This window comes from Leptodactylus fuscus, chromosome 5, assembly GCF_031893055.1.
Source record: "Leptodactylus fuscus isolate aLepFus1 chromosome 5, aLepFus1.hap2, whole genome shotgun sequence".
Classification (NCBI taxonomy): domain Eukaryota; kingdom Metazoa; phylum Chordata; class Amphibia; order Anura; family Leptodactylidae; genus Leptodactylus; species Leptodactylus fuscus.
Window position 1 is genome coordinate 135,631,384 of NC_134269.1, and position 23,955 is coordinate 135,655,338.

Below are 23,955 nucleotides of genomic sequence, written 5' to 3' on the forward strand. Positions count from 1 at the left end.
CGCACTTTCCTGTCCGCCTCTTTTTGAAGAAATGAGAAAGGCAACATAAAAGAAAAAAGTTGCAATTTATTTTGTGTAAAACGCTGAAAAAATTGCAAATTTTTATGCTTTGTACATCAAAAAATAACTTTACGTAAATGACTAGCATTTGTGAATATTAAAAACTTTGCAATATATCTTAAGTATAATAGATTCCATAGACTTGAGAGCTGGATACAGATACAGACTCTATGTAAACAAACACTGACCAAGCCATTGCTTCATGAGTGTTGTATATGAGCATGACCACCAGTCTTTAAGACAACCAAATCTATATCACAGGATCATAATAAAAATAATATATGTTTCATCTAAACCAACAATATGAAGGCAATGATGAATACTTAAAAACTTAAAATAAATACCTAAAAAATAATTACAAGTAAAAATGTACTTTATGCAAACTGATATTTCTCACACTTTGTAAAGCTATATGAATACTGGACTCTCCACTTTCACTTACATGATGTATTTCTGCATCTCACAGCAGGGTGTTTATCTGGGATGATGGTAGCCTGGAAATCATTAATATAACTATGCTTGATGAAGGCAGCTACACATGCTTTGCTGAGAATAACAGAGGAAAAGCAAATAGTACAACAACTCTCTCTGTTAAAGGTAATGCTTAGAAACAAAGCCTATCATGACTACGGGCCTCAGGCTCAATATATACCTATTTCTTCTTTCAAAATGTATTTTCTTTTTTGGAATTTTCATTTTCTATTTAATATTGCAAAGCTGTAAAAAGCTGTGAAAAAGAACCTTTCGCATATGTCTACTGAACTGACTGTTTTTAGGAATATTGGATATAACAATTTCAGCTGTTCAGAAGTTCATGGAGATGGTGTGAAATTGTCCATATAAATTGTAATCTGCTGAGTCTTTTAAAAGGTAGTTGCACTGCACAGGCAAAGACAGAATGCACAACATTTATACATGTGTTTCTGGACAAATCTATAATTTGGAACTTTTATGATGTTTAACGGTGGGAAGTGACTTTGAGGGTGGCCAGAATCTGTAGTATTAGGGCTTGTTCACACGGAGTAAACGCGGCACGCGTGTACGGGACGTTTGCGCCATGATTTTGATGATGTATGTTTGCAGTTGCGTTAATGCCGCGTTAACGCGACGCTAATGCGACCGCAAACATGCACCGTCAAAATCGCGGTGCAAACTTCACGTACACACGGCACATTGCGTTTCTTGGAAAAAAGTCATTGCCAGAGGTGTTACCTTCTGGTTATCTATGTAAAACTGCATTTATTATATATGTGTGTATTAATGCAGTTTAATGATTTTTAATTTTTCTATTTACAGCTGCCACAAAAATTACTCTTGCACCATCCAATGCTGATGTATCAGTAGGTGAAAATGCAACCATACAATGCCATGCCTCTCATGATCCTGGTCTGGAAATTGAGTTTATCTGGTCTTTAAATGGATTCATAATAGAGACTGATGGCACCAGCTATTATGAAGAACATATAAGGGTAAGCTAAATAAAAAGTTTGAAAAAAAATCTTGAAATTGTGTTATTTAAATTCTAAAAATTATTTTGCAAAAAGTTCAAATACCACATGAAAATTTTTAGCATGATGATGGTAACTTATATTAGAACAACACCACATGGGATAATGATAATAATCATATAATGATAAAATTGTTCTACCTGCTATAGCCTGTAAAAAGGCACTCCTTTCTGTTAGTAGATGTACCATTATAACCTAATTGCTGCATTAGGTACCGTAATAAAGGTACGTGTATTGGATAGCATGGGCACTTTTTTTTTTTTTTTCACATAAAATGCTTTTAGGCTAAGGTCCCATGTTGCAGAATATAGCTAAAAAATTCAGTGGAAATGTATAACGCCTTTTTCTGCAGCCTTTATCATTGTGTTTTTGCACCATTTCTCTCTGCTGTTTTTCTTCCCTTAAATCTATAAGGAACCTCTGTTGCCCCCCACCCCTTTTTCCTTTCCCGTATGTGTTTCCCTGACTGTATTTTCTGCTGTGTGTTTACCTTGTCTGTTGGTTCGCCCCCTACTCCCTTACTGATTTTTTTTTTTTCTGTTGGTCCCGTACTTCTGGGCCAGCTGTCCCATTATTATCATATTATGTTCCATAGCGCTGGATAGGGTCTTACCCCCATCCTCTTATTTACAAGCGCAGCCTGTGTGCCATTCCTTACCGCCCAGCCATGATGCTGAGCGGTGAGGAATTCCTCCCCTACTCCTGATAGTACTTGTCCATAGACGCGGACTAAGGGGGAGGGGGCGTTCCTCACCGTTCAGCGTCATGGCTGGGCGGTAAGGAGTGCCCCCTCACACAGTACAGCACAAAAGACGCTACTGTGAGGAGGGGTGTTCCTGACTGACTGTCAGAAACGCCCTGCTGACAGTGAAGAGCTATGGTACCGGCACCAATAGCTCTTCAGCGAGGGTACAGTACGTGAAAGCCAATAGTGCTCTGAATTCTGTAGGCTTTCTAGCGGTATATTACACCGCATGTGCCCGAGGACATGAAAGGTCCTCTTTAAAAATGTCAGGATGTTCCAAAACAAGTGTGTTGTCAGTGTGTTTTTAATTGTATTGAGACATGCTGGTCAGATGAAGCAAATGTAAATAGAACTTGTAGTCCACCAGCATGACAAACCAATGTAGGGTCATATTTTATATAGATGTATAGTTATAGAATCTGGGATAACAATCACCCATTACAACGTTAAATACAATACTGTTGAGAGCAAGTGTCACATGTCCATCACATTACACGTACATCCTATATATCCTTTGTGTTACATACAATTCCCGGTTACTTACCCAGTGTGCTTTTATAACTTAACCTGGTTAGAGAATTTAGGAAATTTGTAGTTGTCTCGTACATGTACTTTGTGGCCAGAAAAGGCTGATCTCCTCTGTACATGTATGCTTTGTAAGCCCTCTTATTACTGCTAAATTCTTTCTGTCTCAAGGAAAGAACATTTAGGTCATACCACAAAATAATAATCTTGAATTTATTCACACCAAAAATATATTACCTAGTGTGTAATACAGTTAAATACTGGTTAACCACAGGAGACATTTATAGGGTGGAACTATAATGTGGTAAAAGAAATACGTAAATGTAACAGCACAAAATATATCTTCACGCTTACATCATGGATTTTGCTTTTGTGACATCCATGATTTATATGACCTGTAAGTTTGACAATAGATCCTGACAGTTCCATTGACTTATTCCATCACTTTAACATTTTTATTGTATCAATTCTTTGTTATGGCTCCCATTTTCCCATGTCATTGGGGTGTGCTACTACACAGCCTATCATAGTCAGGCATGGGCAGTAAATGTGTAATGGCTCACTCTATGAATAAGAGGAATAATATAGAATTGCACCAGAATTTCATTAGGGATTACATAAAACAGACTTTGCGTGACAACCAATTGGCCCATTTACAACAACTTGACCAACAATTTGCTTGATTTTTTTTCATGTTAGGTTCATACATAGTATTTGCTATTTGCATGGATATTGAGATTATTCACACTCTATATGGGCCTATGAAAGCATCAGTTTGTGTTTTACCTGTGTATGTTAAGTAGTACCCTCACTTCTTTATGACATTGAGAACCACTGATTTACAGTCTCCTCATCTTACATGGAGGCCAGGGTCTAGCTCAGGAGTAGAGAACCTTGGCTCTCCAGCTGCTGTGAAACTACAACTCCCAACATGCTCCATTCACTTCCATGGGAGTTTCAAGAAGAGCAGAGCAAGTATGTATGCTGGGAGTTGTAGTTTTGTAACGGCTGGAGAGCCAAGGTTCCCTAACCCTGGTCTAGCTGAATGGTGTTAATGCCTTCTCTGTTTATTTTAGAATTTATTTTTAATTTTAAAATAATTTTTCATTTTGGTAAAAACAAAGAGCAAATGGTATGGCATGACTGTTCAACCTTCTTCGACCAGGTCCATTTTTATAACTGTGGTAAGTGCCATAACTACATAGTTTTTCACCTCCATGGTGTGACTAGTGCCCTGCTTCCATTTGCAGACATAGGGTAGCTTGCTCATAGATGAGGAAGGATTCCCCCTACATTATTGAGATAGCCCACCTACTTATTGAAAATCATAGACACATATACTAGTTATGCATCTTGTTTGTTATCCTAGAGAAACTCAATATAAAGAATCAAAGAAAAAAACTATAGTATCTTGAATATATAAGCTACATTTCACAATAGATTATTACAGACTTCTTTCTCCTCTTACTATTTCCAAACCGTTAGATATGCGTCCAATAAATTGCCATTAACTTGCTCCCATGTAGTGCTTATCTGTTATTGTTTGAAAGGATAAGAGAGCACTGTTATTGATAAAGTCTAGAGATGAGCGAACACTAAAATGTTCGAGGTTCGAAATTCGATTCGAACAGCCGCTCACTGTTCGAGTGTTCGAATGGGTTTCGAACCCCATTATAGTCTATGGGGAACATAAACTCGTTAAGGGGGAAACCCAAATTCGTGTCTGGAGGGTCACCAAGTCCACTATGACACCCCAGGAAATGATACCAACACCCTGGAATGACACTGGGACAGCAGGGGAAGCATGTCTGGGGGCATAAAAGTCACTTTATTTCATGGAAATCCCTGTCAGTTTGCGATTTTCGCAAGCTAACTTTTCCCCATAGAAATGCATTGGCCAGTGCTGATTGGCCAGAGTATGGAACTCGACCAATCAGCGCTGGCTCTGCTGGAGGAGGCGGAGTCTAAGATAGCTCCACACCAGTCTCCATTCAGGTCCGACCTTAGACTCCGCCTCCTCCAGCAGAGCCAGCGCTGATTGGCCGAAGGCTGGCCAATGCATTCCTATGCGAATGCAGACTTAGCAGTGCTGAGTCAGTTTTGCTCAACTACACATCTGATGCACACTCGGCACTGCTACATCAGATGTAGCAATCTGATGTAGCAGAGCCGAGGGTGCACTAGAACCCCTGTGCAAACTCAGTTCACGCTAATAGAATGCATTGGCCAGCGCTGATTGGCCAATGCATTCTATTAGCCCGATGAAGTAGAGCTGAATGTGTGTGCTAAGCACACTCATTCAGCACTGCTTCATCACGCCAATACAATGCATTAGCCAGTGCTGATTGGCCAGAGTACGGAATTCGGCCAATCAGCGCTGGCCAATGCATTCTATTAGCCCGATGAAGTAGAGCTGAATGTGTGTGCTAAGCACACACATTCAGCACTGCTTCATCACGCCAATACAATGCATTAGCCAGTGCTGATTGGCCAGAGTACGGAATTCGGCCAATCAGCGCTGGCTCTGCTGGAGGAGGCGGAGTCTAAGGTCGGACCTGAATGGAGACTGGTGTGGAGCGATCTTAGACTCCGCCTCCTCCAGCAGAGCCAGCGCTGATTGGCCGAATTCCGTACTCTGGCCAATCAGCGCTGGCCAATGCATTCTATTAGCCCGATGAAGTAGAGCTGAATGTGTGTGCTAAGCACACACATTCAGCACTGCTTCATCACGCCAATACAATGCATTAGCCAGTGCTGATTGGCCAGAGTACGGAATTCGGCCAATCAGCGCTGGCTCTGCTGGAGGAGGCGGAGTCTAAGATTGCTCCACACCAGTCTCCATTCAGGTCCGACCTTAGACTCCGCCTCCTCCGGCAGAGCCAGCGCTGATTGGCCGAAGGCTGGCCAATGCATTCCTATGCGAATGCAGACTTAGCAGTGCTGAGTCAGTTTTGCTCAACTACACATCTGATGCACACTCGGCACTGCTACATCAGATGTAGCAATCTGATGTAGCAGAGCCGAGGGTGCACTAGAACCCCTGTGCAAACTCAGTTCACGCTAATAGAATGCATTGGCCAGCGCTGATTGGCCAATGCATTCTATTAGCCCGATGAAGTAGAGCTGAATGTGTGTGCTAAGCACACACATTCAGCACTGCTTCATCACGCCAATACAATGCATTAGCCAGTGCTGATTGGCCAGAGTACGGAATTCGGCCAATCAGCGCTGGCTCTGCTGGAGGAGGCGGAGTCTAAGGTCGGACCTGAATGGAGACTGGTGTGGAGCGATCTTAGACTCCGCCTCCTCCAGCAGAGCCAGCGCTGATTGGCCGAATTCTGTACTCTGGCCAATCAGCGCTGGCCAATGCATTCTATTAGCTTGATGAAGCAGAGTGTGCACAAGGGTTCAAGCGCACCCTCGGCTCTGATGTAGCAGAGCTGAGGCTGCACAAGGGTTCAAGCGCACCCTCGGCTCTGATGTAGGAGAGCCGAGGGTGCACTTGAACCCTTGTGCACCCTCAGCTCTGCTACATCAGAGCCGAGGGTGCGCTTGAACCCTTGTGCACACTCTGCTTCATCAAGCTAATAGAATGCATTGGCCAGCGCTGATTGGCCAATGTATTCTATTAGCCTGATGAAGTAGAGCTGAATGTGTGTGCTAAGCACACACATTCAGCTCTACTTCATCGGGCTAATAGAATGCATTGGCCAGCGCTGATTGGCCAGAGTACGGAACTCGACCAATCAGCGCTGGCTCTGCTGGAGGAGGCGGAGTCTAAGATCGCTCCACACCAGTCTCCATTCAGGTCCGACCTTAGACTCCGCCTCCTCCAGCAGAGCCAGCGCTGATTGGCCGAATTCCGTACTCTGGCCAATCAGCACTGGCTAATGCATTGTATTGGCGTGATGAAGCAGTGCTGAATGTGTGTGCTTAGCACACACATTCAGCTCTACTTCATCGGGCTAATAGAATGCATTGGCCAATCAGCGCTGGCCAATGCATTCTATTAGCGTGAACTGAGTTTGCACAGGGGTTCTAGTGCACCCTCGGCTCTGCTACATCAGATTGCTACATCTGATGTAGCAGTGCCGAGTGTGCATCAGATGTGTAGTTGAGCAAAACTGACTCAGCACTGCTAAGTCTGCATTCGCATAGGAATGCATTGGCCAGCCTTCGGCCAATCAGCGCTGGCTCTGCCGGAGGAGGCGGAGTCTAAGGTCGGACCTGAATGGAGACTGGTGTGGAGCGATCTTAGACTCCGCCTCCTCCAGCAGAGCCAGCGCTGATTGGTCGAGTTCCGTACTCTGGCCAATCAGCGCTGGCCAATGCATTCTATTAGCCCGATGAAGTAGAGCTGAATGTGTGTGCTTAGCACACACATTCAGCTCTACTTCATCAGGCTAATAGAATACATTGGCCAATCAGCGCTGGCCAATGCATTCTATTAGCTTGATGAAGCAGAGTGTGCACAAGGGTTCAAGCGCACCCTCGGCTCTGATGTAGCAGAGCTGAGGGTGCACAAGGGTTCAAGTGCACCCTCGGCTCTCCTACATCAGAGCCGAGGGTGCGCTTGAACCCTTGTGCAGCCTCAGCTCTGCTACATCAGAGCCGAGGGTGCGCTTGAACCCTTGTGCACACTCTGCTTCATCAAGCTAATAGAATGCATTGGCCAGCACTGATTGGCCAGAGTACGGAATTCGGCCAATCAGCGCTGGCCAATGCATCCCTATGGGAAAAAGTTTATCTCACAAAAATCACAATTACACACCCGATAGAGCCCCAAAAAGTTATTTTTAATAACATTCCCCCCTAAATAAAGGTTATCCCTAGCTATCCCTGCCTGTACAGCTATCCCTGTCTCATAGTCACAAAGTTCACATTCTCATATGACCCGGATTTGAAATCCACTATTCGTCTAAAATGGAGGTCACCTGATTTCGGCAGCCAATGACTTTTTCCAATTTTTTTCAATGCCCCCGGTGTCGTAGTTCCTGTCCCACCTCCCCTGCGCTGTTATTGGTGCAAAAAAGGCGCCAGGGAAGGTGGGAGGGGAATCGAATTTTGGCGCACTTTACCACGTGGTGTTCGATTCGATTCGAACATGGCGAACACCCTGATATCCGATCGAACATGTGTTCGATAGAACACTGTTCGCTCATCTCTAATAAAGTCCTGTAACTCTGCATTCTCTTCATGTCACAATCTTGGGTGGTCCCACCCACATCCAGCCCACCACAGGCAGTAACTTAAAAGACCTGGTTTGGACTGATGCATAGATATTTTGTGAACCCTTCAGACATGGAAATGAGCAAAAATCCAGCACTCCAGGGATCTTCATAAAATGGAGCCTATAAGAATGCGAAAACGCAAAAAAAACCACTGCATTTTACAATTGCTGCCTATGTTCACAAGACTTCTGTAAAACATATTACTAAATGGTGTTAACACAGTAGGGAAGACACAGGCAAGAGCTCGGCCTCCATAATCGTGCTGAAACTAGAATAAAAAATCTAAAATCAGAACATAAACACAGTAGAAAAAAGTGATGTACTGCAATATCTGATTTTAATAAATCTAAATATTGGTGATACATTAAGAACCATTATTTGGAGAAATTTGAGTTACAAAATGTTCCCTGGCTTTGTACATGGAGCCCTTGTCTTTAACATATCAGATTAGTTGCATAAGATCTGATTCATTTATTTAGCACTATGTGTCATAAGTGCTGGCAGAAAATTACAATGTGATACAGTTTCCTGCAGTAAAAGATCAGAGGGCACTTTCACTACAATTTTAATTTGTTGTTTGTGCGCTAGAAGCCAAAATCATCTCTAATGACTTGACACATTACCCAGATCGTAGCCATCTCATCATCAGAAAGCCAAAGGCTTATAATGCTATTAATGTGCTCCATTAAGGTTTCGTTTCCATTGCTGCTTTTAATGAATATTTTATATTAATTATAATATTACCTAATTATTTGAAGGAAAGTCAATGTAAGTTGCTTCTGAAATTGCCAATTGAGGCCTGGTTCACATCTGCATTCGGTATTCCGTTCGGGGACTCTGCTTGGGGAGCGTTATACTGTGTAGGTGCTGAACTAGACCATTATACTGTGTAGGGTCTGAGCTGGGGGCATTAGATTGTGCTTTGGGCATAAGAGGTCATTATATTTTGTGAGCCTAAAGAGGACATTATACAGTGTAGGGGCACTAAGAGGACATTATAGTGTGTGGGGGATAATACCCCTTCCTGGTGAATTTCCCCTCTGAAAAATCCTTTGTACACCTGTGTCTCCAGTGATGAGAGATGCCTTACTTTTTTTTGTTCATCAACAGCAATAGATATGAATATTTTAAAAAGGTCATCCAGTTTCTCCTTACAGGGTTTATGGTTCTGCTAAACCTTGGGTTTCCAGACTTGTTCCAACTCTTTCACAGTTGTTACCTGTACTATAGCTGCTGGCAGACTAGATCTTTGTAATTGTGAATCCAACTCCTTTAGTACAGGTGAACACAAGAGATGATGGAGGAGGCAGGTTGACTTAGGTGCTGGGAGCTGCTTCCATCATGTGACCCAGAGGCAAAACCAGCCTAAAAAAAACAAAGTTCTGTCAAAATAGAACCCCAGAGAAACTAAGTTTGAGAAAAGGCCCCTGTAATAAAATTACCATACTTCATATTCTTAGAAAAATAGAGGGGCTTTCAGAGTACCAAAAATACTGTTTATTTTTGAAGTGAAGTTAAGGCCCCACTGTTAGGAAACCTGATGCACAAAAAAGAACTCTGTAAGTTCCAGGCAACCAGGATCCCCAGGTGCTGAGGCAAAAACAGTCCTGGGTGTGCTACACTCTCCCAACTGGAGCGGAAACAGGCCCCGGAGTTCTTCACCAGAGCTCCTGATGGTGGAGTTGGACTTGGTAAAAGTCCAAGGCCCAGATCTGCAACTGCCTAGAGACGCACACCCATCGAACCTCAAGTAAGAGGACCCAGAGGAAACCAGACACTAACCTGAGAGTGACATCCAAGAGAGAAGGATGGACTGGAGTGCAGATGAGCAGGAGGGTAATCCAGGGGAGTCACACAGATACCCAAGAAGCAAATACGTGATCAAACAAGCCGAGTTGATAACTGGAGGTCATGTGGTAGCAGAAGGCAGAGGCCGAAGTGTAGTCAGGGAAACCAGGTCATACATTGGAGGTAAACAGAGTAGCCAAAAACAGGATCCAGAAGGGAGGTCAGGTGGAAGTCAAAGGTCATATACAGAAGGTCAGGAAGGTACCAAATCAAGATCATGGCGGAGAGGTCTGAAAAGCAAGCCAGGTCGACACATCCAGGGAATCCAAGTTTAATGGACAGGAGACAGGGAGCAAGGAAGGAAAACAGGAGGACCTGTCGCTAGGGGAGCTGATGCCGTTGGTAAACTAATAACTAGCCAATACCAGATTGAGGCCTTAACAGCCTCAGGCCTGCCGCTGACCCCCCTGACTGCGGAAATGCTGGTCTCAGCATTAGGGAGAAACCAGAACCTCTGCACACTCAAGCGGAGTCCTCCGGCCTACCCCAGTTCCGGAACCAGCAGTGACTCCGGCGCTGGACATGGGTCCGTCCTAAAACTCACAGGATGACCCACAGCTATAAAGCACTGTGGGAAAAACCGTGACAGGAATGCATCGCTTCGCTTTAAACAGAAAATTCGTGGAGTTTTCCTCCATGGACTTTCTGTTGCAATTATATCTACGAGGAAGCTGCTGACGTTTCCGTAGATATAATTGACTTGACCAGTGCGGTTTTGAAAATCGCAGTGTGTCCATGCTGCAGTTTTTACTGCAAAGTGGGCATGGGATTCGCAAGAATCCTATTCAGACCTCATCTCCTGGACCTGGCACCTCCACTTGGTTCAATAACTCAATAATTTGGTCCATGATTGGTACAAAGATAGAGAAGAACACTAACATACATTTTGATCTGAGCCAATCAGCTACTTCCTTTAAAGGGAGTCTGTCAGCACAAGATTGAGATATAAACTAATCACAATACTTTGTAGGGTTATCAGTTTACAATGATGTATTTCTTATTTAGTACAGTGTTACGGTTCTCTGTGTATATATAAAATAATAATAAACACAACCAGAACCGCTAAGCCGCAGAGCACTGCGGCGAGGTCCACAGGCCCAGATGGGCAGCCGTTAGTCTTAATTAACAAAACAAACTCCTAACCTTAAAGGAGATACAAGCAATTGAGCTAGGAATGGGTAAACTGGTTTCAAAGGGCAGCTCCAAGGACTTCTAGCTGGATCCCTACTCAGCTCCTAGAATTGACAGGAACCTGGCCCTAACCTCCTATCTCAACATATGTTAAACAAAGTGTGAGCACCAGGCAGGCGTCGGCTCACACTTTTTAAAGGCTAATCCCCGCCCAACAGGGGCGGTGGCATAACATCACCGATCATGCTCAGTAAGGCCAAACTGGGACTTAGCCTCAGAGTGGAGCCAAAATGCCTGAGCATGCTCAGTAGGGAGAGAATGGCACTTAGCCTCTGAGCGGCTCAAAAATGCCTGAGCATGCTCAGTAGGGAGAGAATGGCACTTAGCCTCTGAGTGGCTCCAAAATGCCTGAGCATGCTCAGTGGGCCGAAAACTGGACTTAGACTCCAGACATCCTATTGCACAACGCCGAGGGCGAGGTTCGGATTGGCCCGCAGGTGGCGCTGTGCGCCATGATGGAACCCTGCGAGACCCGATCCTAACATACAGTTGCTCCATTATTGTAAAAGTCATCCTTTTATCCCTATGCAAATGAACAGAAAAGTGCTTTGCTTTCCATAATTGGGCTTCACCATCTGCTGCTACTAACTGCTGTTCAGCTCCATCCCCAACTAACTGATATTTCCTCGGCCTCAGCACACATGTAAGTGAAGGAAGCTGGCATCAAATGGGGTAGATTCAGTGAGCTTCCTTCACTTCTGGGTGCACTTAGTCATCATCAGACATGCACAGTACAGTTAGTGGGTAGAGCAGAGTAGCAGTTAACAGCAGCATATAGTGAAGCCCATTTATGAAAAGCCACCCCCTAAAGCTTTTTGCATAGGGATAAAAGGACTATTTTACAAGAATGGTGCAGCAGTCCTGAATAATAAATAAATTATTGTCAACTGTCCTGAGAACCCTACAAAATACTATGCTTAGTTTATATCTCAATTTTGTGATGACAGACTCCCTTTAAGCATGTGACCCACATAGTATGTATTGGAACCAACTTGTAAGTGGAGCAGTCTGGAGTGGGAGAGCGGGTCAGAGACAGCATCATTGTGACATATTTAATGAACATATAAGTTAATTTTTAGCAATTTGAAAACAATATATAGTATTTTTCATGGCTGAAAAACCCGTTAATAAATGTATTTTTTTTCTTTAACAACTCTATTTGTAATAGTAATAAGGAATTGCTCTGTTCAAAAGTTTCTTGGTTTCCAGGATCCAAAAAAAATGCATTACCCTAGGGTATGTTGTAATACTTTATGTGCTCTATAAGAGTATGACTCTATCCTCCAAGATCCATACTGATCAGCAGTAGAGATGAGCGAGTAGTATTCAATTGAATACCCCCCCCCCGCCATAGGTATCTGGGTAAGCGGCCGAACAACAAGGAGTTAAGCGCATCGAATATTCGATGCGCTTAACCTCTTACTGTTCGGCTGCTGACACGAATACCTATGGCTGAGAGGTATTCGATTGAACACTACTCGCTCATCTCTAATCAGCAGAAATGTGTCAATGGTGCTTAAGCCCATGAAGCGTTCATTAGCTGTAGGTGGGGCTTCAGACATTTTACCCCCACTGATAAGTATGACCTTAGGACTAGCCTTCAAAATGTTCTCCTGGAAGGCCCCATGTAACGGGCTGAAGCCAAAAAGCATTGCAGGAAAAACCATGGTGGAAACGCATCATGTTTTTTCCCGCAGCGCTTTTCACATAAAGTCCACAGAGTTTTTCTCTTCAGACTTTCTGCTTCAGCTATACCTATAGGGAAAATGCCAGCATTTCCAGAGGTATAAGGCTGCGTTCACATGGAGCTATTTGGTCAGGAAGCTGTCCTATGGGGAGGCATTTTTAGGAGGAGGAATTTGAGTCTGTTTCCTGACCAAATTCCTGACCAAAAACTCTGTGTGAACGCAGCCTAATTGACATGCTGTAACAAAAAAAGCTGCTATTCTGCAACCTCAGCCTAAATGATGAAAAATAAAATATATTCAATTTAGATACATGACTGAAATGCTTATTCAATTATTATACTTATAAATTGTATGTTCCTTATTTCCTTTTTCTAATAGAGTCCTGATAATGATAAATGTGAACTTATTATCAAAAACGTTCAACTCAAACATGCTGGGAGATATACATGTACTGCACAAAGCATTGTGGACAACTCCACAGCCTCAGCTGATCTGGTTGTCAGAGGTAAGAACCTTTAGGACCACCTGAGGTGTGGTTCTTCTGTATACCTCCTAAGAATTGTGGATTTTATCCTCCTTACAGGACTTTTCTCTCTACCAGTTTCTTTATAACTTGGGCAGAAACTGAGCGGACACCATTATAGTCTATAGTTTCCACATGAAAACTCTTTTTAGGCTTTAAGGGTAAGTTCACACAGAGTTTTTTGGGCAAGGTTTTGAGGCCGTATCCACCTCAAAACCCTGACCAAAAAGATGGCTCCCATCAAATTCAATGGGAGCCGCTCAGGTCTTTTTTTTCGAGAGCCGTTTCTTCCAGCTCCCGGCAAAAAGAAGCGAGATGTTCATTCTTCAAGCCAAGTCGCCTCGCGATTCTGCCTGAAGACACTCCCTCCTCTGGACTAAGCCCATTCATTAGGCCTAATCTGGAGCAGAGTGCGCGGCTGGATGCTGGTGCAGTGCACCGGCTTTCAGTCACGGCTAGCCAGTTTTTGGATTGGAACCTGAGGAGCCCTCTGCCTCAGGTTCCGATCCACAAAACTCTGTGAACTAAACGCTGGTATGACCCTAGAGTTAAAGTATCCAGCTTCACCATGACATAAATATTTGGCACAAAACATGTAGACAAAATCTATAGGCTATAAGGAACTAATATTTGGCAAATACAGCAAAAACCATACAATTTGTGGCACAAAATAAGCATCACAAATCTTGCTTACTGAGGAAACAAATATGTGAGGCACAACAGGAGTTTATGGTGCACAAAGTAAATTGTCATAAATTAATACGTTTACACCATTATAAACTTAGTCTAGTTTGCACAAGAAAATCTACCAGAAAGTATCTGGATAATATTATTGACACAATAAGGATTCTGGTGTATGGAAGGAGGAAAATATTAGTGTATAGTAAGAAAGCCCAGTTTGCTTTTTATGTTATTTGTCTTTGACTATAACCTCATGTCTATTTCTTGAAACTAATTATCACACATGAGTAAGCAGTAAAAAAAAAATACTCACCCTGAGGCATTTTCCAGTTTATCATACAGAGCAAAGCATTACTCATGTGTGATAGCATCCGCAGTGGTCCTTGTACTCATTAGAAAACCACAGATGGGCTGTGACATGATCATCCATTATTTATTAACTGGATTAAGGGATTAAGACGTACACTATGCTGTTTCTTTTTAGACGTTTTCTAACTCTGTTATGTAGACAGTCTTCTTTCTTTAGGGAAACCACAAATTTAGGTAAATTGAGCATGATGATGATTTCCAATATACATGTTTGTTTTCTTTGCTGTATATTGTTATCAGAGTATCTCTTTAAAGGTAGACCATCAGGATGACGTACTATAAAATATGAAATGCCAGCGCACAAGCCGTCATGGTGTCCTAGGCAGTGGCTTCAGAATGGGCCCAAGTACTATGTGTAGTTCAGCAGTTAGATATACTTTCTTTATTTGTCCTTTGTTGCATCTTTTCACACTTGTTCCATGTCCCAACTTTCTTATTTCACTGGTTTTATTTCCCATGAACATAGCTATTTTTATGTTTGTAAACAATAAAAAATTAAGTTTTTACAAATATATATATGTATTTGTTTTAGGTCCACCTGGTCCACCAGGAGGTGTCAGAGCAGAAGAAATAAGAGATACATCAGTAAGGCTGACATGGAGTAGTGGCTCAGACAATCACCAGCCAATTTCCAAGTATACTATTCAGGCTAAAACGTCACTGTCAGAGGAGTGGAAAGATGTCAAGACAGGTATGTTGTGATCTACTTGCAATTGTATCCTTAAAGTGGATCTGTCATGAGAATAATGGAGTTTAATACTGTGTTGTAATGTATAATGATGTGCGCTCTGAGCTGTTATTCCAAATGATGTAAAACTATTGTGCTGTTTGTAAAATGGCTGCTAAAAAAGCAAACGGTAGTCATATTATTTACTGTATAAGGCAAGGCTGCGTCCCCACATTGTAGAAACAATTTTTTTTTTTTGTTGTTGCAGAATTTACTGTGTTTTTTGAGCCAAAGCGAGGAGTGGTTTGAACAGAGGGCAGATGTTTAATAACTTACAATATATCTCCTTTTGTAGCCGCCATTCTTGGCTTTGGCTCAAAAAAAAAAAAAAAAAATTGTAACAAAAAAGCTGTGTTTCCGGAACATGGGGCACCATCCTAATAATGTATTTCCTGCCCTTAGAGACCAGAGGTCCAAATATACTTCTTCTAACACTTGGCATCCACTGCTAAAACTGTTTCCCAAAGCGGTAACATAGTTCATAAGGATGAAAAAACACTGGCCTATCAAATCCAACCTATAATACTATCTTGGTGGATGCACAGTGCTGTGATACTAGCATTTCAACCCCCTTGATGGCACGTAAAATCTAAATGCCTAGACATAGGGAGTGGGCTTTGTCACCCCATGTGATCTTGGGGTACTAATCTGTTGCCATGGCAGGAGGGTCAATACCTGACATCCCCTTTAACTTTTAAATCAGCCGGGGGCAGTGAAAAAAAAATAAAAAAATGCATACTTACCAGTCCCTGATGCTCTGGTGTCCTCCCATTGCGACCCTATTCTTGTGCACTGGCAGCTTCTCCTGAGTCTCTTTCTGGGTTCTGCTGAAGCCGCTGATTGGCCTCAGTGGTCACATGACCACTGAGGCAATCAGTGGCCGCAGCAGGCCTCAGAAAGAGACCTGTGATGTCACAAGTAGTTACATTGCATGCCCTTTACTGATTGGTAAATTAGCGGTCACGTCTTCAGCAGAACTTCGGAAGAGACTGTTGAGCAGAAGGACCATAATGGGTGGGGAGGACACCGGAGCATTGGGTAATTGACATTGACAGGTTAAGTATGATTTTTTTTTTTCACTGCCCCGACTGATTTAAAAGTTAAAGGGGTTGTCCATTTTTGCTTGTATAACTCCTTTAAGGAAGGTCCCCAGGTCTACAAATTGTGTCAGCCTTTTAGGGTATAATAGCCTGTCTATCACTGTAAATCTGACAGACGCTTCCTATGAACATAACCATATATAAAATTGTAAACAATTAAAAGTTAAAGGAGTTGTCCAGTTTCAGATGAATATTGGTAGACAAATGTTACATCTGTAACTCTCTTAGATTGAGGCTTTCCCTGCTGGTCCCATAAATGCTAAATTGGTGATAAATCTGGCATCTAGAAAGGCCAAGGAAGTGCTGCAATCTGGTGGAGATAACCCTAGGAAACCTTTGCTGTGTGAGTGAGCATTATCCTGCTGAAAATTCCAGCTGAAAGCACTGCCATGAGAGACAACATATGTGGCCACCAGATGTCCTGCATATATCACTGAGCTGTTGATGTCTTTTGTATCACTGCTAGGGGTGGTGACCAACGTCATATTTAGGGCAGATCACTTTTAATGATTATTTCACATTTCATCGAAAATACTTGCCAGTCTTTGGAAAGACACATTTGAAAGCTGCTAAAATAAAAATATTGGTTGGTTTCACTTTTACGTGAAAAATGTTTATACCTGTCATTTTTTTTTTTATCCCTGGGTATAGAAATCCCCAACATTGAAGGAAATATGGAGTCAGCAAGGTTGATAGACTTGATTCCATGGATGGAGTATGAATTTCGAGTTATAGCAACTAATACATTGGGGACCGGTGAACCAAGTGTGCCATCACCAAAAATTAGAACAGAAGGAGCTGGTAAGTGGTGAAGTATTATATATGCATGTTATTAGATATAACCCTATGGCAGATGTAGATTTGCTTTTAATGTATTACAATAAGTTAAGCAGCTAATAATATTTTGCGTAATCTTTTTGTTTTATAGCACCCATTGTTGCACCTTCTGATGTTGGTGGTGGCGGAGGAACTAATAAAGAGTTAACAGTAACCTGGGTGGTGAGTAAAGATGATTATTTGTATGCATGGCGGGAGATGTTTTAGTACTAATAAATTCCTCATAGGTAAGATTAGGCTGGAAATGGCAAGGAGTGGGAATAGGGAGCAGGGTAAAGTCAGTGGGCAAATGTAGGAGACCTGAGTGCACCTCTGTGGTGTGCCAGAGTCTCCATTGGACATCGACTTTTTCTTCCGATAAAATAATAAAAGTTCAGATTTAAAACAATGGACACCCTTCAGAACACATTACAGTCAATGGGATCTGCCGGGCTCTGTGTGTAACCAGTATTATAGTGGTTGTGTATACTTTGTTCTGGTTCTCCAGTGGACAATAGGCCAATGTTTGTGTGAACCTGCCATAATCTGGTTTAGCAAGTGGGGTATGGGCATATTATTGGTAGCATCATCAAACAATAGTGTGAGTGAAAGCAGAATTCTACTGTACTACAGACATTCATGTCAGTCACTGTGGTATAGAAAGTAACCTAGTATATAACCATAAAGTGGCCTATTATCAATTTAGTGTATACCGTAGTATTAAAACTTAACTGTATATCATCTTATTAACAGCATCTTTATCTTAACAGCCTTTAGCCCGTGAATACCATTATGGTGATGACTTTGGCTACATCATTGCCTTTAAGCCTTTCAATGAAAGAGAATGGAGGAAAGTAACAGTAACCAATCCAGAAAGTGGACGCTATATACATAAAGATGATAGCATCACACCTGCCACGCAATTTCAAGTAAAAGTTAAAGCCTTCAATAAGATGGGAGATGGCCCGTTCAGCAGCACCGCTGTTATCTATTCAGCAGATGAAGGTGAGATGCCAGGAACACTATTTCTAATGCAGATTTATTATTGGAGACCTAAGGAGACTTTATTTCAACAAAGCAGAAACTAAGTGAATATGTTTACTTACTGAGATTTAGCAAGATTATGTACACTTTTGCATTGCCTCACTCACAAACTGTCGATATGGCAAAAAACTAGTGATGCATGCAGCAGAACCACATTATAACAGATAACAACAGTGTAATGAGTTTTGTCACTGGTATTAGGTGCATGACTGATCTGCGACTGTCTTAGGCTAAGGCCCCATGGGACGATACGCAGTGCTAAAGCGCTGCGGGAAAACACATCAATTATATCTACAGGAAAGCCGCCAGCGTTTTTGTAGATATAATTGACATGCTACGATTACCAAAACCGTGCCGGTTTTGGAAATCGCAGCGTGTCCGTGCTGTGGTTTTAAACACAAAGTGGGCATGGGATTCGCATGAATCCCATCCACTTTGCAGATACTATAAAACGTGATTTTTCCCGCGGCATTTCCAGCCCGTGAAACCCCGGCCTTAGGATTGTTGTTACAAACCAGGTGTAAACACAGCCCACGTACCTGACCTTTGTCTAAATGTTAGTAACAAACATAAGAAGCATTGTCACAAGCATTATATTTGAGACAATGTACAGTATTTGATGAATATCGTCATTATTTCCTTTTGTGTAATGTAAAATATTTTGGTTTAGGGGCAGAATACAAAGCTGTTGTTTAAGGTCCTATCACATTTTGGATGATATAAAGGAAAATATAGTCTGTCTAGATATACAATTACGTCTGATTTTGATCTGCATTTTCCTGTTTTCTGTGCAGCACCAACTGAACCACCTACTGAAGTCACAGCCTTAGTGCTGTCATCCTCTGAAGCACGTATAAATTGGCAGCCAGTTATTGGGCAGACGGTAGCAGGTTACCAGGTGAGTTTGACAGTTTCATATACTTTACCCCTTGAAACAACTTACTATGATAGTGTACTAAAGGTGCCACAAATAGAATTCTGATAGGGGACCCAGAAATTTAGAATCGTCGTTATGGAGCCCCTGGGAATCGCTGAATCATTCTAACCCTTCCTCCCCACCCTTCACCTTCCTCGACTTTCTCCCTCCATCTGTCTTGTGTAACTACCTTGATTTCTGTTAGACTTTAAAAATGGTTTGTGTTTGTACTGATTTTAATTCCTTTCAAGAAGGGAAACTGTGAAGGTCGAGAAAACTCTTTATCCTGATGAATGGTTTGCATCTCCTAAACATACCTCAGATTAACACCCTGGCTCTATTGATGGCACATTAACCTACAGAACTACCCACAGAGACCTCGCTGATAAAAATCCCACTTAAGGCTAAGGCTGCACATGGTAAAATGCATGAAATAAACGATGCAGAAAAAAGACATGGCAGAATCATCCTTATTATGCCAATGCAGCACTAACGCAGCGGATTTTATTCTGCAATGTGTGTATAGGATTTGCCAGAATCCCATTCACTTTGCAGGTACCGTAAAACGCTGTTTTCATAATATTAGTCTTCAGCCTAACAGTGCAAATAAGATTATATAACTAATACCCTTCTTGGCCTTACTTTCAGATTCTGTTCCCAGAATTTTTTAGATATGTAATGTGTGTTATACAACACTTGTTTGTTTATGTACTGTTATGGTAAAATTGAAACTTTCCAATACATACAAGTTTAAAACAAAAAGAGGAAAATATTTAAAGAGGACCTTTCATGGATTTGGGCACATGCGGTGTTATATACCGCTGGAAAGCCGACAGTGAGCTATAGGTGCTGCTGTGCAGAAGGACATTCCTGACAGACTGTCAGAAACACCCTTCTGACTGTGAAGAGCTACGGTACCGGTACCGATAGCTCTTCACCCGGGGCACAGATCGGTAAAGCGGATAGTGCGCTGAATTCAACACACTGTCGGCATTCCAGCAGTATATAACACCGCATGTGCCCATATCCATGAAAGGTCTTCTTTAACTACTGACAGATGATAGTGAAATTTCTCACAGTGTAGCTTTACTGTACCATTTAAGGCTTAGGCCCCACAGATTTTTTTTGTTGCAGATACAGTCCTATGAAAAAGTTTGGGCACCCCTATTAATCTTAATCATTTTTAGTTCTAAATATTTTGGTGTTTGCAACAGCCATTTCAGTTTGATATATCTAATAACTGATGGACACAGTAATATTTCAAGATTGAAATGAGGTTTATTGTACTAACAGAAAATGTGCAATATGCATTAAACCAAAATTTGACCGCTGCAAAAGTATGGGCACCTCAACAGAAAAGAGACATTGATATTTAGTAGATCCTCCTTTTACAAAGATAACAGCCTCTAGTCGCTTCCTGTAGCTTTTAATCAGTTCCTGGATCCTGGATGAAGGAATTTTTGACCATTCCTCTTTACAAAACAATTCAAGTTCAGTTAAGTTTGATGGTGGCCGAGCATGGACAGCCTGCTCTCAAATGATCTGAAAACAAAGATTGTTCAATATAGTTGTTCAGGGGAAGGATACAAAAAGTTGTCTCTGAGATTTAACCTGTCAGTTTCCACTGTGAGGAACATAGTAAGGAAATGGAAGACCACAGGGACAGTTCTTGTTAAGCCCAGAAGTGGCAGGCCAAGAAAAATATCAGAAAGGCAGAGAAGAAGAATGGTGAGAACAGTCAAGGACAATCCACAGACCACCTCCAAAGAGCAGCAGCATCATCTTGCTGCAGATGGTGTCACTGTGCATCAGTCAGCAATACAGCGCACTTTGCACAAGGAGAAGCTGTATGGGAGAATGATGAGAAAGAAGCCGTTTCTGCAAGCACGCCACAAACAGAGTCGCCTGAGGTATGTAAAAGCACATTTGGACAAGCCAGCTTCATTTTGGAAGAAGGTCCTGTGGACTGATGAAACAAAGATTGAGTTGTTTGGTCATACAAAAAGGCGTTATGTATGATGTTCAAAAAAACAGCATTCCAAGAAAAACACTTGCTACCCACTGTAACATTTGGTGGAGGTTCCATCATGCTTTGGGGCTGTGTGGCCAATGCCGGCACCGGGAATCTTGTTAAAGTTGAGGGTCGCATGGATTCCACTCAGTATCAGCAGATTCTTGAGAATAATGTTCAAGAATCAGTGATGAAGTTGAAGTTACGCCGGGGATGGATATTTCAGCAATACAATGATCCAAAACACCGCTCCAAATCGACTCAGGCATTCATGCAGAGGAACAATTACAATGTTCTGGAATGGCCATCCCAGTCCCCAGACTTGAATATCATTGGACATCTGTGGGATGATTTGAAGCGGGCTGTCCATGCTCGGCGACCATCAAACTGAACTGAACTTGAATTGTTTTGTAATGAGGAATGGTCCAAAATACCTTCATTCAGGATCCAGGAACTGATTACAAGCTACATGAAGCGACTAAAGGCTGTTATCTTTGCAAAAGGAGGATCTACTAAATATTAATGTCACTTTTCTGTTGAGGTGCCCATACTTTTGCACCGGTCAAATTTTGGTTTAATGCATATTGCACATTTTCTGTTAGTACAATAAACCTCATTTCAATCCTGAAATATTACTGTATCCATCAGTTATTAGATATATCAAACTGAAATGGCTGCTGCAAACACCAAAATATTTAGAACTAAAAATGATTAAGATAGGGGTGCCCAAACTTTTTCATAGGACTGTATTGCTGTATTTTTTGAGCCAAAGTCAGGAGTAGATTGAGCAGAACATAGAAGTATAAGTGCTTCCTATATATTTTCCCTTCCTTTTGTAGCCATTCTTGCCTTTGGTTTAAAAGAACAGAGCAAAATCTGCAACAAAAAAATGCTGCATTTCCCCTACATGTGACCTAACCTAAAAGTCGAGCTTCACGTTATATATACCAACAAGAAGCAGAAAATGGAATTTTGTGGATTAATACAGATGTGCTTAGATTCTAACATTTGGATCTCTGTCCAGTGATTTTTCACATCCCGAGACTTAGTATGTGCAGCTTAACCTTGAGGTCTTGAGGCAGGCAGTGCCCAAAATTGTTTTTCCAGGATTGTTATTTTAGTATCTTTTTTCATCACATTTCTTTCTCTCATCCAGAAGACATTTCTTTCTTTGTAGAATAATTTTGGCTCTCTTATAGACATTAGTACTGTATTCTAATTTAGACTTTTTTTGAAAGGATGCTAAATGCAATGGTTTCTGTGTGAAGATGTATAATTATCAAAGCTAAACAAGCATCAGGATTCTAAGTATGCAGATTGAGCCTATGTCTAAATATAGTTTAGAATATGTCTACTTTTTAGACAGTGCAAGACTGACAATGTTAAAGTGCGTTAGATTTGGCACATTGGCTAATGTTGGATGATGATGATGCTTTACACTGTCTATTCTAAGGGGGGATAGGTAACTGCTGTGATATAGCTCAAAGGCCAGAATTTTTCGTAAATTTGGCGTAATTCTGATAGGCCTCACTCAGGTCTGCCTTCATTCCCCCCCCCTGCTCAACATAGTGTCCTAAAAAGTGATGAGCAGATGGAAAAGGAATTATTTACTTCTTCTTTAGAGCAAATAGGCAATGTGCACAAAAATGGGCCATTTCTACAATTTTCTGTTGTACATCATTTTTTACAGACTCCCTTCTTGTCACCAAAGTGAAAAAAGTGTCTAAAATTTGTGATGCTCAGCATGCTAGCCAGTTTATGGTGCAAATTAAGGAGGACCTTTCACCTTCATCTTTTAATCTTCTGCTCCAGAATCTTCTGGAACAATTGGAATTTTTTCTCTAGCCCCCACTGTTCCAGAGCAATAACTTGCTTACTTACTTTTGGTGTCTGATATGATATTTAGACTATGTACTGTCAGGTGGTTGTCAGGCAGGGATAGGCAAGGTGTGTGATTCTGAGCTCTGACACTGTCCATCTCTGATTAGCGCTCACTCCTTTCCTGCTCCTGCCTGACACTGCCCACCTGACAGTACAGAGCCTAAATAGCATATCAGGCACCAAAGATAAAAGCATCGATTGCTTGCTAATGCTGAGAGCTAGAGAAAAAATTATGAGAAAAAAGCTGTCCTGAAATCAGTGGAATAGTTCATTAGAAAGATACAAAGAGCTGAACTAGGCAGAGATGGTGAAAGTTCCTCTTTAGGCCAGGATCCCACATGGCGTAAATGCCTCGGTTTGCCTGCAGCAAAGACACTGCAGTTTTTTCTAGTGAATCCCATCCCCAATTTGCGGTAAAATACGCACACTAAATAAATCTAACAAAAAGACAAGGAATGGCAGTTTTGATGTGGCCTTTAGGCTAAAGCACCACGTTATTATTATTTATTATTATTATTTATTTATTTATATAGCACCATTAATTCCATGGTGCTTTACATTTGCAGAGACGCAACATTTTTTGTTGGTGATCTTGCTGCCTTTTTCCAACCAAAGTCAGGAGTGGCTTCAAAAGGAATGGAAATTATAAAGGAAGCTCTTAGACGCTTCCTTTCTGTTAAAACCACTCCTGGCTTTGTCTCCAAAAAAATCACAACAAAATGTAAAGCAAGAAATGCTGTATTTCCACAACGTGGGGTCTTAGCCTTAGAGCAGTCTTTTATTTTACAGCTGAAACCTGATATATACATTTTTTTTACTTGTAAAATTAGAAAACTTCACTAAAAACAGTATCTTAACTGCATTTTTTACAATGTTGTTTTATCTTCACCACAAATCCGCCATGTCAATGTACCCTCAAAGCTACACCATCCTATCTATCTCATCCAACCACCTTCACCTAGCTCATATCATAATTCATCTTTTCACCAGCAGTAAATTCATTATGGTCCCCAGTGGCCCTCACAGATGTTAAATGGTCCGTTGTGGCCCCTACACATTTTGTAAAAGTTGAAGTGCATTTAAGCTATGTC

At 41.7% G+C, this 23,955-nt stretch overlaps 1 protein-coding gene across 3 annotated transcripts in view; it reads left to right on the plus strand.

Moving 5' to 3' along the window:
* Window positions 1-23,955, plus strand: part of CNTN1 (contactin 1) — a 145,653-nt gene that overhangs the window by 115,433 nt on the left and 6,265 nt on the right. For 2 of the 3 annotated variants that reach the window (XM_075274228.1, XM_075274230.1), the window contains 8 exons: window positions 527-657; window positions 1,357-1,529; window positions 13,175-13,301; window positions 14,902-15,060; window positions 16,848-16,997; window positions 17,125-17,195; window positions 17,783-18,017; window positions 18,851-18,954. In XM_075274228.1, coding sequence (XP_075130329.1) covers window positions 527-657; window positions 1,357-1,529; window positions 13,175-13,301; window positions 14,902-15,060; window positions 16,848-16,997; window positions 17,125-17,195; window positions 17,783-18,017; window positions 18,851-18,954 — 1,150 coding nt within the window. The remainder of the gene's footprint in view (window positions 1-526; window positions 658-1,356; window positions 1,530-13,174; window positions 13,302-14,901; window positions 15,061-16,847; window positions 16,998-17,124; window positions 17,196-17,782; window positions 18,018-18,850; window positions 18,955-23,955) is intronic. The other variant, XM_075274231.1, reaches the window with a different exon arrangement.